Below are 16,281 nucleotides of genomic sequence, written 5' to 3'. Positions count from 1 at the left end.
ATCACCTAGCCACAGGTTTTGTTGGTGGGGGAATAAAGCCTGACTTGGCTTGCACAGCCAGCCTCCATTCTAGCTCAAGTCACTGTAGAGCAAATTCGATCTGGGCTTCTGATGAAGAGAATGAAAAAGCAGTAATAATAGGCCAAACTTCAGGTACTCCCTGCAGAAGAACAACAAAAAACCTGACTAGCCTTGCTTTACATTTCAAACAGCTCCCACTGCCCCCTTGCTAGTTCATTCTCAGGGTAATTATGTGCTAGTGACGTTTATGCAAAGGAAAACAGAACTGCCAAGAACATACAGCTTACTGGCTATGAAGCACTACAGTCAGGAGATTGGTTATTCCCCTTCCCTGAAAGCTCCTTTCTTTGAAAACAAAATGTGTTTTCCTGATGGGCTGATGATAGGATCTCTCCAAAGGAAAGAATGTTTTTTTCCTGCAGGAAGCATGATGCTGGTGTAACCCACATCTGCTGAAGTAGTTGGTGACAATCTACTTACTCCAATGCTGTATCCAGTCTAACATGTTTTAGAGCTCAATTTACTCTATAGAGTCAAATATTGCAGTCAAATACTCTACACAGACCAGTAGTACAGCTCCCTTACTCCTCTTTGGCATCATACCTCATTGTGTGAGTAGCCCCGTACATACTAGCTCAGGAGGTGAGATGTTTGTACAAAGGGGCAAAAACATTTTCCTGTTATTCTCTGGTTCCTTTTCTGTGGTTCACTTTTTCTGACTTTGTTCTCTTTTTCCTTCCCTTCTCCTCTTCCCCTGCTTCCCAGGTGATGCAGTTTGGAAGGATTGATGGCAATGCTTACATTTTGGACTTTCAGTACCCATTTTCTGCAGTGCAGGCCTTTGCTGTTGCTCTGGCTAATGTGACTCAACGCCTCAAATGAACAAGCAGAGACTGGAGAGAGGAAAATGTTAACCTTCTCATAAAGTCCAAACCGGAAAATGTCAGGGCAGCCTGCTTTAGGTGTGCAGAGGTGCCTGGGAGTGAAGAAGGCAGTAAAACTGGAAAAGTCTCTTGGTGCCCAACAGAAGGGCATTAACTCTAATCAGTCATGGGGTGGAGGGTGGGGGGCTGTTTTCTGTTTTGTTTGTTTGTTTGTTTGTTTGTTTTCAGGTGTTTTTTTTTTTCTTTTTAAGCGTTGTGCTGGGTCTCAGAAAGAGCGAAGGGTTGAGAGCCATTCAGTGTTACGTGGAGAAGTGTGGCTTTTGGCTTGTTGTGGTGGTTCTGCCGTGTTTGCTACAGTAGCTGATGTAAGCTCATAGGGGGATTAAAAAAGACTGCTCTTTTTGATAGACTGCCTTATATCATGCTGTTCTTTTTAAAACAGGGAACATAACTTTTTTTCTGGTCCAGTTTGTACTACTACTACTATTACTACTACTACTACTCTACTACTACTACATCAGTGATAGCAGCAAAAAAAAAGAAGCTATAATACTTGAAGACACGTGTTTCTTCTCTGATTTCTGATAATAACTGATCACCACAAGTTCCAAGGAAGCTTATGTAGGTCAATGTTTAATTTATAAATAACGATGTATTATTCAGAAGAGAAACAATTGTTACCAATGGGTGGTTTAAAAACCCACTGTATCAAAGAAGTTGATGTCTGCTTGTTTTGTGTGCTGTTATTGGGGATAAACATCTTTCAGTAGGTGACAGAAGGTAGAGGAGGAAATAATTACAAACATTGCTTCTTTTGTTCTTGGGGATAACCATCTTTCGGTAGGTGACAGAAAATACAGGAGGAAGTAATCATGAGCGTTGCTTCTTTGCTCATATTGATCAGCAGTATTCTGTGATTTGGCCTGTAGCTGGGAGAGATAGTGTGACCAGATAGTGTGGCCTCTGAGGCCACACCTGTACACGCTCCTCATTTAAATGTGTTTACACTTTATCAAAGTCTTTCAAGTTAATGAGAAGGCCAAATGTCTTCAGTCTTCTTAGCAATCAGTATGAATCAAGTTCTACAACAGTGTATCAGTGCTTGAACTGGGAAGGAGACAGAAGGGTAGCATTACAAGAAGCAATGTCATGAAGAAAGTGATTTCATTACAGGAAACAACATCATGGCTGTCTGGAGAACAAATGAGTTGAAAGAGGAAGGAAAAATTGGACAGAATCATCCCTTTTATCACCTTGCTACTTGAGCAGTCTTTGTGACTGTGGTTTGAGAATATAATGCTCCAGCTAAGAGTGGGAAGCCAAAGTTTACATGGAGAGTTAAAGAGGAAGGCTTAATAACCGCAGCATGACTCTCTGCTGTTCTTTCTGGTGGACATGCAGACCTGGGGAGCATTTCAGAAGGGTTGCTTGCACAGAAGAGTTTCTGTGTTGTCCATGTGTTGTGCACGTATTTATTTGCTTTCTCTCTTTCCTCCTTGCCTGCATTTTGCTACAGAATATGTTTTGATATGGAAGTAGTTTCCCCAGTAATACACAAAACCCAAAACTATTCATGTAATTATTTGGACATTAGATTACAAAATGTAACTGCAGGTTTCCTTCAGAAATCACTCTTTTGAAGTGAAAGGCACACTGAGAAAAATACGTTGGTTGAGGTGTCGATGGCTGCTTTGTCTTTGTCTTTCATCCACAGTTCAACTTCTTTCTTGAAAAACTCACTATAACTTAAGATGAATAGGTGTGATTTTCTCTCTTTGCTTTTCTTAAATCCTAATGGTAGGGTAGATGTGTGTCACATTTGATTCGTTCTAGAGGAACATATTGCACAAGACCCTGCTGTAGGAGAAGTTCCCAACATGCACTGAGCTTATATCTGCTGTTCTGCTGAGGCTTCTAGAGCTGTACAGCATAGAGGCAGTAATGCCAGAGAGAAGTTTCAGAGAGTTGCCAAGGGAGATGACAAGGCAGATCATCCATAGGTAACATCCCACAGGGTAAGTCCAGGAAAAAACACCTGCAAGATGGTTTCCTTGGAGAGAGGAAGTAATATAGGAAGGAAGGAGGGGGGAAGTAGATGGTACCATCCCTGTATTACCCCTTCTGCTTGCATGTGGGAGTGGTCAGGCACAACATTCTCCTTGGCATCTAGCAGATTGTTGTTTGCTTTAATTAATTTTGTTGAATTTCCATCAGTTTTCTGGGCCCATTTGTATTCTTTCTCACAAGCATGATTTATTCAGCAGTTTGAGTGCCTGTAGGTATAGTGTGTATGGAACAGAGGAACAGACATGAATTTGGCTCTGGTCCCTTAAAAATCAATGGAATTGTTTCACTTGGATTTTTGTGGAGGAAGCACTATTAAGTCCTTTGTCTATATTTAGTTATATATGCTGTACAAACAGCATGTTGAATTCTCAGTCCACCAATTCCAATATATAAGGAGGAAAGTTGGCTAATGAGAATCCTTGCCTTGCCCTAACATCTATGCTAACCAGTCGTCCTCTAATTAGAGTATAACAGGCACACACAGAACACCGTAAGGGAAGAAACATACCATGGCTTGCTTGCGTGTTTGCTGAGGGAAGGGCCACCCAGTCACATGTTAGAAATCTTCAGCTGGAAGAAACATCACCTGTAGTTTCAAGCCAAAATTGTTAGTACATGGAAACAACATGAATGTTTTTTCTGAGCAAAATCTAATCTAAATAGAAGACTTCTGCATGCAGTTTCTTCAACCTTCCAGGGAACAGTATTCCTCTTCACTTGATTCATTGTCAACTTTTTCCAGTTATCAGCAGTTTTATGCTAATGGAGAACGAAGAAATGAAACCCAGTACAAGTAGCAGAGTTAGTAATTTGGTTTCACTGGCCAGGTCACGATTGCATCCTTCTGATGGCACTTACAATGAGTCTTGACATAGAAAGAGACCTGGTTTCTGCCCCAGCAAAGCACAAGGAATAATTATCAAAAATTAGGAAAATAAATTCAATTTCTGGTTTCCAGTTTACTTGTCAGAAAATGCTATAGGATAAGATTATCTTTTATCAAATGCTATAGGATAAGATTATCTTTTATCTTTTTGAAAATAATTTGTGTCCCTTTAACTGAGGATTTTAATGACATAGAGAATACCCAGCATTAGAGAGAGAAAAAATAGAGTTTTAATGAAAGGAATGGGAATTATGTAAATGTCTGAGCATGCAACTGGAACCCTAAATTATACAGAGAACAGTTGAAAGTGACAGTTGCTTTATTTTTCATTGAGATACAACATAGGAAACAAATTTAAAATTCCCCCCCCAAATAATCACCTAAATCCTGAAGATCACTATTGCATTCAGCAAAAAGATAAACACATTTTATATTTGGTTAGTAAAACCCAGGTTTTCTGTAGATAACTAAGTTCTTCTAGGAAGAATGTAGCAAAGTGTTGAGAAATATCTAGTTCTTTTATACATACAATAATTTCCAGTAGTTAAATGAGGTTTTTTCCAAAGCTTTTTTTAGTTGTGCAATAATTGTGACAGTCATGGGGTTTTATGAGTTTTTTGTTGGCTTTTTTGGGTTTGTTTTTGTTTTTTTAGGGAGTTTTGAGTGATTTTTTTTTAAAGATAATTTAATGCAGATTTCCTGTTAATGTCCAAAAGACAGATTATTTATCTGGCGTAATGAAATAAGTGATTTAGGGATTATTTTATTTCTATGTATCAGTGAGTTATACACACTTTCTTATTTATATTTAAAGAGCATCTTTGTAAGTAATTGTTTGCTAGCAGTATGTTTTGCTGCCAGAAGTTAAAATGCATATAGGAAAACCTGTTTTTGCTGGATAGTATAAAAAATTTCATAATGCAGGCAGGCAAATATATTTTTTGGCAGCTGAACACAGTGAGTTCGCTATGGAGGACTGTGTAGGCTACGAGGAGTGTACATGACTTCTTTGGGCCCTGCAGAAATCTGTCCTTCTCCACTGTTTTCCTCCTTTGTTTCTAACTATATACTTCAGTTGGGAGGGGTTTTAAAAATACAAGGCTTGATTTGCTTTCCCTCTTCTTAGTACAGTGCTTTTTCTTGAGATATAAAATCAGGTGGGTCACATGATAAAAGAGGCTATAACGATATAGGCTCAGTTTGTAAGAAGTTCATTGCATAGTTTAGTAGAGTTTGGCAATGGCGTAATGTGGAGATACAAGCAAACTAGCTTGGAATAAACTAGCTGAGGCACAAGAAATAGTGCAGTAGTAGATGCATTTTCCTCTGCTCAGACTAATAACACTCCTTCAGCTGGGCTCAGCCGATTCCAGCACAGCCATAGCGCTTCTGATACTGAGCTAGCGCTGCACAGAGCTGATGGAGCTGAGCCCTGACATTGCCTGCAGCAGCTTTGCCTCTTCAGGATGCTCCATCGGAAACCTGGTGGAGCAGGAGTTCCTCCACTCGTCCTTGGAGGTCTGCTCCCAGAGCAGCATGAAGCTGCTGTGGGGTTTGGCTGCAGCAGCTTTGAGCAGAGAAAGCCCCAGTGCCAGCCAGTGGCCATGGTGACCATTTGAGGTCAGAATCTGCCCCACTGGAATTGCAAAGGGATGCAACAGAAAACCTGATTCTTTTGAAACAATATGGCTCATATCCTTGAAATAAAGCTTCTAACAGAGTCTAAAAATTAATACTTAAAGTCTAGTATGAAGTGCACCATGCATGGAGTGGCAAATTTTAGCTTGAAACAACGAGAATATCATGTTTCTCCGGTATAATGTTTCTGCAACATCCTAAGAAACTATGAGAAGGAGGGGGGTGAAAGAGGAAATAAAAGGAATTATCACATTAGTAATTTTGCATTCAGTTCCAGAGGTAGCAGTAATATGTGCCACGGGCTGTCAAAATATCAGTAAATCTGCACACAGGTTCATGTCAGATAAACTTTCAGTGGTGCAACTGCAAGTAAAACAGTTCCACATTTCTCTCTCCAGTTTTGTTCCATTGTTTTTATGAAGATGCATGAAGGTCTACAGGTGTCAAAGATACCTGACTTTGTTGAAGCCTTGAGCCTAGACTTTCTGTAGGTCCAGGCTCCTTGATGTATCTTTTTTAGCATCTTCTCTGAAATTTCAAACAGATTTTGGAGCTTATCTGATCGTTGCCTCAGATAGTTTCTGTGCATTTGCTTTTTGCAGCCTGATGCATGTGATCCTACGTTATCTTGGTGCCCTGTTACCTGTCAGAAACAATTTAAATCCTCCTATGAAGAGAGCAGCATGTTCAAAAACTGATTTGATTGAGAGAAAGGGGAGAGAAGACTTAAGAGTAAGTTTTCACTAGCTTTTAAGAACATGTTTCCCAGATCAACAGTTTAGAAATTGCGCATTTCTGCAGAGCCCAAACCACTCCAGACCAGTAAATCTGACTTGGAGATTAGCAACAGATGAGTCACTTGCATGGCATGCTCTCAGAGAGCCAACTTCTAACCTCACTACATGGGTTGCACCAAGATACATAAGAGTAGAATCCAACCCAAAATGTACTTTCTCATTACTATGTGACTGTAAAGTAATAATTACATATATGACCCATATATCCACTTAAGAAAATTATAAAACACTAGCCAACAACTATATTGACAGTTCTGTATAACCCCCCTTGAAGAATGATAGAAGTAAAATCCTGGCCACAGAGTAGTCATTCAGATATTTGCCTTTTATTCCCCTTTCTAGGATTCCATCACAGGAGAGCAAGCTGTTTATGTTACTTAGAGATTGGCATCATGGTTTTCCCACTAGAAGAGAATTTTATACTGGAGACAAAAATGGGAAAATTCTGGTAGACTAACATTTTCGTTTTCAAGTCCTTTCACCTTCAAGGCAAGCACAATCCTCCATGAGCAAATACCAATTTAGAGTCTGCTGCCCTCAGGAGTAGTCTGCAGGTAGGGCACCACAGGTTCTCTTTGTAGGATTGGAGTTTACGTGCACCATTCTTGAAGGAATAAGATTAATTACTACTTGTGAACAATGGGGTATGTGAATTATTTTATCTTTGTATTTATATAATGTTCTTGTAAAAGAATCCTGCAGAGAAGTTTTAAGATTAAAAGACTCAGCTTTGCGTGTTGCCTGATACCTTTGAAGATGTATCAGTTTGGTTGTTGCATCTAGAAAATTATTTTTAAGACAAAAGCAATTCACCAAATAATGAAATAAGATTCAGTGAAGCAATTCTTGCTAAGAAAATTAAAAACTTCACCCTTCAATTTTTGATTTTGCAAATGGATCTGTAATGAGAAATTTGTGCTTCAAGGCAAAATTAATTGTGGAGCACTATGCAAATGCACAGGTTTGCTGACTCAGAGCTGACTGCAGGTTCAGCATGATTTTGTATGACTTAAATGAATGAAAACACCAAACACATACCTATCCAGAGCGTTCAATGAAAAAAATAGATGGTATGATGTTAAAGCCTGCCAGTTTATTCTTAATCCTTGCCCTCCAGTTTACATTATTATGAATTTTAAAATATGATCCGATCCAGCAATTCTGAGTCCTGACAAATGTTGTCTATTTGTGGAAGGTTTATCTTACTGGCCAAGTAGATGGTTTATGTATGGGTTAAGATTAAAGTAATAATAAAAAGGAAACATTTCTGAACAGTGTGCAGACACCTGAGTTTCAAGTATTTCATCGGAATAGTGCTCAGCTTGTAAATCCTACCTATGTTGTTTCAAGCTATTTGTTCAGAACTTTCCTAATTTTCCCTTTGTTTCTTTTGTTTGCTTGATACATGTTTTGCCTTTGGTTGCCTTTTGTTTCACTGTTTCTGCATTCACTGCTTTCTTTTCTTTTTATGTGTTGTGCATTTGGGGGAGGGTATGTCTGTTCAAGATCTCGTTGTTTATTGTAGATACAATATATGGTGTTGTGGAATAGCATGGGGATGCATTTGATTGAAAAGGCACTGTGGTGTTTCCTGAAAAAGAAGGGGAGTTGCATTTGTTTATAAATGCATTATTTTGGTACTATAACTTTGAACATGATTTTGGATTTTTTTTTTTTTTTTTTTTTATTTAACAGGCATATAGTCATGCAGGTGCATGCATTCTTAACCTAGCAAGCCCAGCATGTTTTTCTTAAGGCTTTTGAAAATACGGTACACAATTTGTGTACTTTTTCATGCCTATACTGTTTTTAAAATATATTTTTTTGAATCTCAAGTTTTCTTTTTTTTTTTTTCTCCTCAGTATACCATGGTATACCTGGTTTCCACCGTACTTAAAAACTACCCTGATCTGCCTCTCCTTTTATGTATCTTGTGTAATAGAATTTGCAGGAGGTGCCTAGAAAGCATTGTTGGTTTCCCTATAAAAATGTGGTTTGTCCAAATTCTTTACTGTCTACATGATTGAGAGATGGACTGATTGCCCTATTTTTCCTTGATGATTTGGAGTTGTAAGAGTTGTCCAGCTGTTGCTTAATAAAATTTTGCAGACTAGAAAATTCCTGACTTCTTGTTTTTGTTGCATTCTGCATCTTGTCAAGCACCTTAAATATTTTTAAAGCAGGTGACAAATTTGTGCTGGACCAACCTGAATAATAAATCGCCAGATGCTGTTATGGTTTCTCTTTTCGGTAACTGTATCCACAAGTTCCACTGAACCTGATGCATGTACCAGCCCATCACACTTTGTGTCATTCATATAGGAGGATGGATGGCAAAGATTTTGTGGTAATAATGCCTGTCTGCCTGGGTATCAGCCAATTCTTGTGCTATTTCTCCTCTGCTTGCTTTCTTTTTTAAGGAAATCACTTTTGGGGGTTTTGGTACTTCTCATTTTGTCATTGATATACCAGAAACTTCAACATTAGCATGAGGGATTCCTCTGTCCTGTCATCTTCAACAACAGAATAAAATGCTGTGATGGCCAGTGTTCCAACAGAATAAAATGCTGTGATGGCCAGTGTTCATTCTCTGGTTTTTAGCTAAAATAAGCATTCTGGGGGCTGAGAAAATTTTAAAAAAAGGTAGTAAAGAATCTTATTTTCCATAATAAACATCCCAGCTGAGTCACAAGTGAGAGAATCCTGGCATGGATCCTCACCTGTTCACCATATTCATTGGTGGCCTTGAAAAGAGTTTGAATATTGAGCTACAGAGTTTACTGATGATACAAAGTTATTCAAAGTAATAAAGGCAACGGCCAACTGTTAGGAATCTCAGAAAGTCTTTTTGAAACTTGGCAATAAAACGGCAGGTAGAACTCAGTCTGGGTAAATTAAAGTGATACACACAGGGGGAAAAAAAACAGTCCTAACTTCACATTTGCAGTAATGGTCTCTGTAGGGATCTCTAATATTCAGGAGAGACCTCTTGAGAGTTTGATAGATAGCTCTCTGAAAACATCAGATTGGTGCTCAGCAGCAGTCAAAAGAGGAAATTAAAATATTGGTAATGATTAGGAAAATAATTGACAGCAAAGCAGAAAATACAGGATCACTGTATAAAAGTGCAATTCACCACAGTTTACATACTTTGTAGTACTGGTCCCCTTGTCTCAGAAAAAGTAGAGGTCTAGAGGAGATTCACAAAAGGGCAACAGAAGGCACAAATCTACTTCTACATAAGGAATGACTGCAAAGGCTAAGACCCTTTACCCTGGAAAAGAGGATTAAAGGGATTGCTGGAGAGCCACTAAAACAGGAGTAGTGTGGAAAGGTGGGTAGGGATTGTCTGTTGATTGTCTTTTCCTGCAGAAAAACTAGGAACTGTAAAATAAAAATAAAGTGAAATAGTAGTGGGGCAGGAAATCAGACAAAAGGAGGTTGTTCTTCATGGAGGTGAGTAGCCAAAAGCCACTTTGCCAAAGGGTGCTGTGATACAAGTTGTCCTGGTTTAAACCCAGCCGTCAGCCAACCACCACACAGCTGCTCACTCACTCTCTCCCACCCAAGGGATGGGGAAGGGACTTGAAGGAGTAGAGGTAAGGAGACTTGTAGGTTGAGATAAAAACAGTTTAATAATGGAAATTTCTTTAAAAAAAAATAAATAAAAATTAGAAAATTCAAGCAGGTAATACACAATGAGATTGCTCACCACTCAGTGGCCAATGTCCAACCCATTCCCAGCTAGTGATCCCAGAGAAGAGAAGATCCCGAAACCACAATCCCCAAAGTGAGAGCACCAGCTTCCCAGCCAACCCTCATCTATACACTGATCATGACGTTATATGATATGGAATATTTCACTGGCAAATTTGGATCCATTGCTCTGCCTGTGCTCCCTCCCAGCTTCTTGTGCACCTGCACGTGGGCAGGACATGGGAAATTGGAAAGGCCTTGATCTCTTAGCAAGAATTGAAAATGTCAGTGTATTACCAACATTGTTCTCATACCAGAGCCCATACTGAATCCAAAGCACAGCACTAGTCTAGCTACTAAGAAGGAAAATTAACTCTATCCCAGCCGAAACGGGAACAGAAGTTAATAATTCACTAACAAACTAAAACAGGAGCAGAAATTTCCCTGAGCTGAAAATAGAAGCTGCCAGAGTATTAGGGGAAATACCATAGGAATTTGCTTTGTTCTCACTCTTCCCAAGGAATCTGCAAATGGCTATTGTAGGAGACAAAACGCTGGGCTTAAATGGATTCTTGCTGTGAACCAGTGTCACCATTTGTATGCCAGCATTTCTAAAAGAAGCTTAAACGTGGAGTGTCAGCTTCTGGAAATGAAAAGAAGGTGGATGATTCCCAATCTGATGTCTGAATGCTTTGCACTGCAACGATGAAAAAGCCTTTTCTAGTATCAGCACTGCTGAGGGAATGCTGAAATCTCCCTTAGCTCTAGATGAGTTTTCAGGTAGAGTGAAACATCTACTAAAATGCAGAAATTATTAAATTAGTTGTGAAGTTTGGAGGCAGCAAAATGGAACAGCAGTATAGCTTCTGGTCATGGCACTCTGCTTTGGCCTTGTGCTTTTTTGCTTTTTGCTTTGGCTAATTTTTGTGTTTCTCTGAGCTAGTATCTGGCCAGGTGAACTAAGCTGATTCATGCAGTTTCCTTTTCAATCGAGGTTCCTGCAGTTTTCAGGTTTTTCCTTCTTTGTGTAGGATATTGATTTAAAAGATGGTCATCTTCTGCTTTCCTGCCCTGTTTTAGTGTTAATTTGGGGGGTTCTGCCAGCTATAGCACTGGTAATTGATTCAATCAGGGTAACAATCTCTATCTCCTTTGCTCATGGAACTGAGCTAATGCAGCTTGGTTTGTTGTTCTGGAAGATGTTTTTTGGAAGGCCCCTCTCTGCCAGCTGCAACCAGCTAAATTTAAGGCATGTAGTCTCACTTGTAGTTTGTAAATAATCAAGTTTTCTGCATCACCTTCTCTACATGTCAGTACAGAACTGTGACTAAAGGAGGACACTGGAGCTGTATCTAGCTCTTGAGAGAAAGGTGTCATGAAAGGCAGCGAACAAATGTGACGAGGTGGATTGTTTGGGGGAGATGACTGCTGAAACATGCCTGCCTGGAAATGGCGGGTGATGCAAATACAAAACTTACCAATTAACAGGGGCTGCAGTAAAGAAAAATGTGAGTCTTTAGGAAAATATCCTAGAAGGATTCCTGTGATAATTTTCTTGCCTCGTAGAGGGACTAATAGCATTCACTTGTTCTTTTTTAATATATGATTGTGGTTGTTGATAATACTGCTATCTTACAGTTATGATTTAGATGAACACAAGGGCTGTTTGTGGCCAGTGCGCTATATTTATGTTGCCTGGTTTATAGGTCAGAACATGTGCAGACAGTGAGGGAACAATATTTAAGCAAGGACTTTTTAAAAGGAGCTGGGAATACAGCAGCTATACATATAGTTAAACTCTTATATATGATTTAATGACTAGATCATGAGCTTTTTCACGGAGACAGGTTATTGTTGATGTTCTCTAGTCAATGGCATATTCAATTTTTTATTGACATTACTACCAAAATAAGTATCAATAATAAAATAGCAGTCTCTACTTTTTGCTAATTTTTTCAGCAGCAGCCCAGCTTTCATTATGCAATCCTAATGGGATAGACTCAGCCACTAAGTAATTACCTAGTTGTCAGGGAGTTGTACAAGATTTGAAAAACAAACTGGAGCACTTCATACCAGTTGAAATTCATCTCACTCCTTATCCATTATAGCTGTCTGTTGCATACCCTCATTTTCTGTTCTGTTTAAAACAGACACATTTCAAATCTTCCTTTTGTTTGATCAAAAGGAAACCTATTCATCTGGGGAAATGTTTTGCTTTGTTGCATCTCCTGATATTTTTGTCCTTTCCAGCTGTTTCACATTTTTTTTCCCTTTCTCACTTCCCTGTGGATAAGAAGGAAAGTTAGATCTGAACTGCAGTAACATTTCTTTGCTCTCTGTGGCGATAGTCCTCTCTCTTAAAACAAGAGTATCTTTGTTCCCTTCGTTGCACAGTTTTGGTGAAATTAATTCCTTCCTTCTTTCAAAACCATTTAGGAATTTTTTACTTTTTTGTAATCTGAAAGGATGTTTATTTTAGAGAAGAGTCTCTATGAGGTGGTTATAGCAAAGGGAAGATACTAAAGATGATTTAAACATCATAGAGACTTCTAATTGCCTCATGCAGAGGCAGCCAAATGCAGAGTCTCATCTTCAGAAGTCACATAACTGTGATTTGACTTCTAAGTGACTTCTCCATCTCATTTTATGATGCTTTTTGATGAGGGAAGCGTCCTTGTTTTTATGAGATCTATGAACATACCTTAAGATTTTTCTCCTTGAGTTGATGTGGTTGCTAGTATAATCTGAGGTGGCAAACATTTAGTTTGACAGGCTTTATTTGTATGACTTCGAGAGTCACTAAAACCAAGATTCCAGTTTTGTTCATAAATCCACTGCTAGGATTCATATTATTTTATCTGCAGTTTAAAAAATACACAGGTTTGGATTGTGTCTGATCAACAGAACATACAAGTGAGTGTGAAAAAAGAGCGGTCATCTTTCCAAAAACCACAACGTATGTGTAATTCACACTGGAAGTTCTGCTATGAAATTCAGAAGTTCAGATGCTGATGAAGTGTTCCCTCAGGTCATAAATTGAAAGAGCATAATTTCGAGAGCTACTGAAATCCACAATTAGATGCCACTTCTGGAGATCGTGGAAGCCCCAAGTGAGAGTAAAATGCCACAGACTGAGTGTCATCAGAAGCGCTGCAGTATGTGCATGATGAAAAAGCTCTCCAACGAGCAAAGCGGTAGCAATTGAGAAAGGAAAGGCTTCTGGGATGTCAGTGAAGCTGTTGGGGTGGGAAGGAGGGGATTAGCAGCCTGTAAGGCAGAATGTACCTTACTTCAGAAGAAATAAGGACAAAAAAATCTGGTGAGCTGATTTGTAAGTATAAATCTCTGGTATTCAGATATATCAGTGCAAAATCTACAATGATGGTCATCCTTGCCATCACCGCTAGAAACATAGTGGCCATGGAAGGGGGTTTTTTTGTGGAAATTTTTACTGTGTGAGTATTGGATGTGAACATAATCAAACTAAAATGGTAGATGGTCAGAATGATGACTTAAGATCTAAATATTCTGAAATAGAAAATGTAGCATACTAAGAGCAATTCACATCCATTAGGAAAATATAAAAGATAATAAACAACTTCACAGCAAGATTTCTTGCATCTGTGAAGTTATAAGCAGCCAATGAACAAAAGATCCAAGATATGCAGCTGTCCTAAGCTGGAGGCCAGGTCTGAGAGATCAAAACCTGGAATTTATGAAGATAAAGCAATATTTATCATGTTCTCAAAATTGTTGCATTAATCTACTATGTGTAGATTACTGACTGCAAGAGACAAAGTTGAAAACAATTTCATCAGAAGAACAAATGTTTAAAATGGTTTTGAGTAGAGTTTTACAGGCAACTGATGACATAGAATGTCTTTAGATTGGATCTGCGTTCTTTGGGAAGACTTTTAGTGTAGCAGTCAATTGAGAAGTGATCAGCTGAAGAGATTCAAAGAACAGGATGTACAACAAAATCTGCTCTCAGAATAGTTGTTAGGCAGTAATTATATGAATGAGTGAGTAATCGTATGAAACAACTGACAGCCATGATTTACCTGACTAATTTCAAGATAACTCATCAAGTTCTGTAAGTATGTATCACTTTAAAATATCAGGTGGGTGTTGAAGCTCTGTTTGAAAAGTTTGAGGGCACGGGATAAATGCAGTCAGTGCTAATGAGGCAGATGCTGTCAGTCCATTAATTGCTTGGCCAATTTACTCTCCGATGTTGTTGATAACCTATTAAAGCATGTAAAGTTAGGGAAGAAGCACATAATGATATCAGGAGGAATCGTTTTAGATGTGATTCACCTTCATAGAAACGTTATGACTGGGTGCCCTGTGTATTCCCTGGGCACTGGCAATATTGGATGGGTTACATGTCTGACTCCTGCTGAGATCATCATTGTCTCTGTTACTGCAGAAGAAATTAAATCCAAAGAATGAACAGTGTTATCTAAGCATTGACATCACCAAGTCATTAGTGCTAACCAAATGATAAAGAAGCTGCAAAATTTATGTGATGTTTGATATTTCCAAGATTACAAAAGAAGGTGCAGAGAAGTGCAAGAGAGGACGCAAAGTGTGTATTCACTTCAAGAACAAAACTCTGTAGCAATGGAGAAAGGTTTTTAATCCCATCGACAACTCAGGCCACATCAGATTTGTGGCAAAAGAGAATAAGTTTATGTGATATATTTTCCATGTGGTAAATGAGTCCCTGAGCTAATCGGTGACTTGAAAAAAATTCAGACTTCCTAAATTCTTTTATGAAAAGCCGATGGACTTCTTTGCATGCAGTCTGTGCCTCAAGAGGTGCGTACAAATCAGCCACAGTTGCCCCTGAAGACATAACGTTCGTGAGCTTAGCCTTGGATGCAACAATTTTATACCTTGGCCAGAATATCGGATGTTTGGAACACAAGCCTGGACAAGATTCACAGACATCCATGAAGTTGAATGCTCCCCTGAGGTTGATTTTTGTGGAGCTGAAACAAGCCTATGTGTCTTGTTTGGGATGTTAATACTCTTAGGTGAGGGAAAATTGGGAGACAGAAAACTCAGCAGATGTAGCTCCAAGCACTGGCAATTTCATCAGATGTCTTTGAAACATAGGTGTCATGAAATCCTGTGATGGGTAACACTTGGTGTCACTAAGTTTCTTTTATTAGCCTTTCTTCCAAACTGAATGAAGTAGGTCCCAGCTGTCTTTGGGCATGCACTGCATCAGTTTGCACTGTGTACAATAACACTGGAATCTGCAGGTAGTTGCTGCAATGTAAACCTCTTCTCCTCAGTCTTGCAAGCTGTGGCTAAAGAACCGGTACCCAGAAGAATCTGGACAGGGAGTGGATGTTTGGATCTTCACCACCACAGCTGCCTTTCACATTTATTGTCAGGTGTGTCCTCTGCAGTCAACGCATATGTCCAAATCAGTAATGCCTTTGCTTGAGCAAAGAGGTGCAAACTGCAACTCTCTGCCTACCAGAAGGTTAAAGATGAAGAGAGTTACTGAGTAAAATAATGAAGATTTGCAAGACATAGAGGTGAATTATTTTGTTTGAAATGGAATCTTACGAATGTTTTATATATACATGTTAAGGAAAAATACTATGTTTTCTGTTCATGGTGCTTTTAAAAAATGTATATCATTCTTATTGTATTAATAATCAAATTTTGACTAATAAATACGTAAAGCTTAAATGTTACGGTGCAAAAATATGTCACCAGCAGGCAGAACACCATTTTAAAAAAACTTAATCAGCACTTTGAAGCTACCAAAGGCTCTAGGATCTGAACAAAGTCCGGCCACACTGGTGTCTCCAAAAAGCATTGTTAAACTGCTTCTTCAAATGACAGCTGAATTTTCTGACCTTGGTTCATTGACTCTGTGAGCTGAATGCTACTCCCAGGAGCTTTACATACATCAAGTTCACCAAATTAACTGGATTTTCCTCCCAGGTGGTTCCTGTCAATGACTTTTCTAAAGCAGTGACACAGAGAAGCCCTATAACAAAAGTAATCTGTGCCTGACTTAGAATGATTGAATAAGCCATCGTTTCAGCTCCTCAGTGTTGCATTCTAATAGCTTCCCTTTTATTGCCCCGTTCTTTATTTCCCTTCATGTATTCATCAAGCCAATTAAAAAGAAAAAAAATCAAAATAAAACCAACTTCAGCACAACACTCTGGCTTCCTAGCATGTGATACACAGAGCATGCCAGCAAGCCTCAAAGGAACCTGATCTGTCAGTGATGGTAATGGAGGGGAGTGGAGGGACAGGGGCT

General features: G+C 39.0%; 1 protein-coding gene across 9 annotated transcripts in view; it reads left to right on the top strand.

Annotated features, from left to right (window-relative positions):
- Positions 1–8,403, top strand: part of TULP4 (TUB like protein 4) — a 165,186-nt gene extending 156,783 nt beyond the window's left edge. For 8 of the 9 annotated variants that reach the window (XM_074896490.1, XM_074896488.1, XM_074896494.1 and 5 more), the window contains one exon: positions 787–8,403. In XM_074896490.1, coding sequence (XP_074752591.1) covers positions 787–903 — 117 coding nt within the window. In that variant the 3' untranslated portion in view covers positions 904–8,403. The remainder of the gene's footprint in view (positions 1–786) is intronic. The other variant, XR_012632860.1, reaches the window with a different exon arrangement.
- Positions 8,404–16,281: the final 7,878 nt, after the last annotated feature.

The sequence above is a fragment of the Athene noctua genome, chromosome 1 (genome assembly GCF_965140245.1).
Source record: "Athene noctua chromosome 1, bAthNoc1.hap1.1, whole genome shotgun sequence".
NCBI lineage: Eukaryota > Metazoa > Chordata > Aves > Strigiformes > Strigidae > Athene > Athene noctua.
Note: the sequence above shows the minus strand (reverse complement) of the source record. Positions and strands in the feature narration are given on the sequence as shown.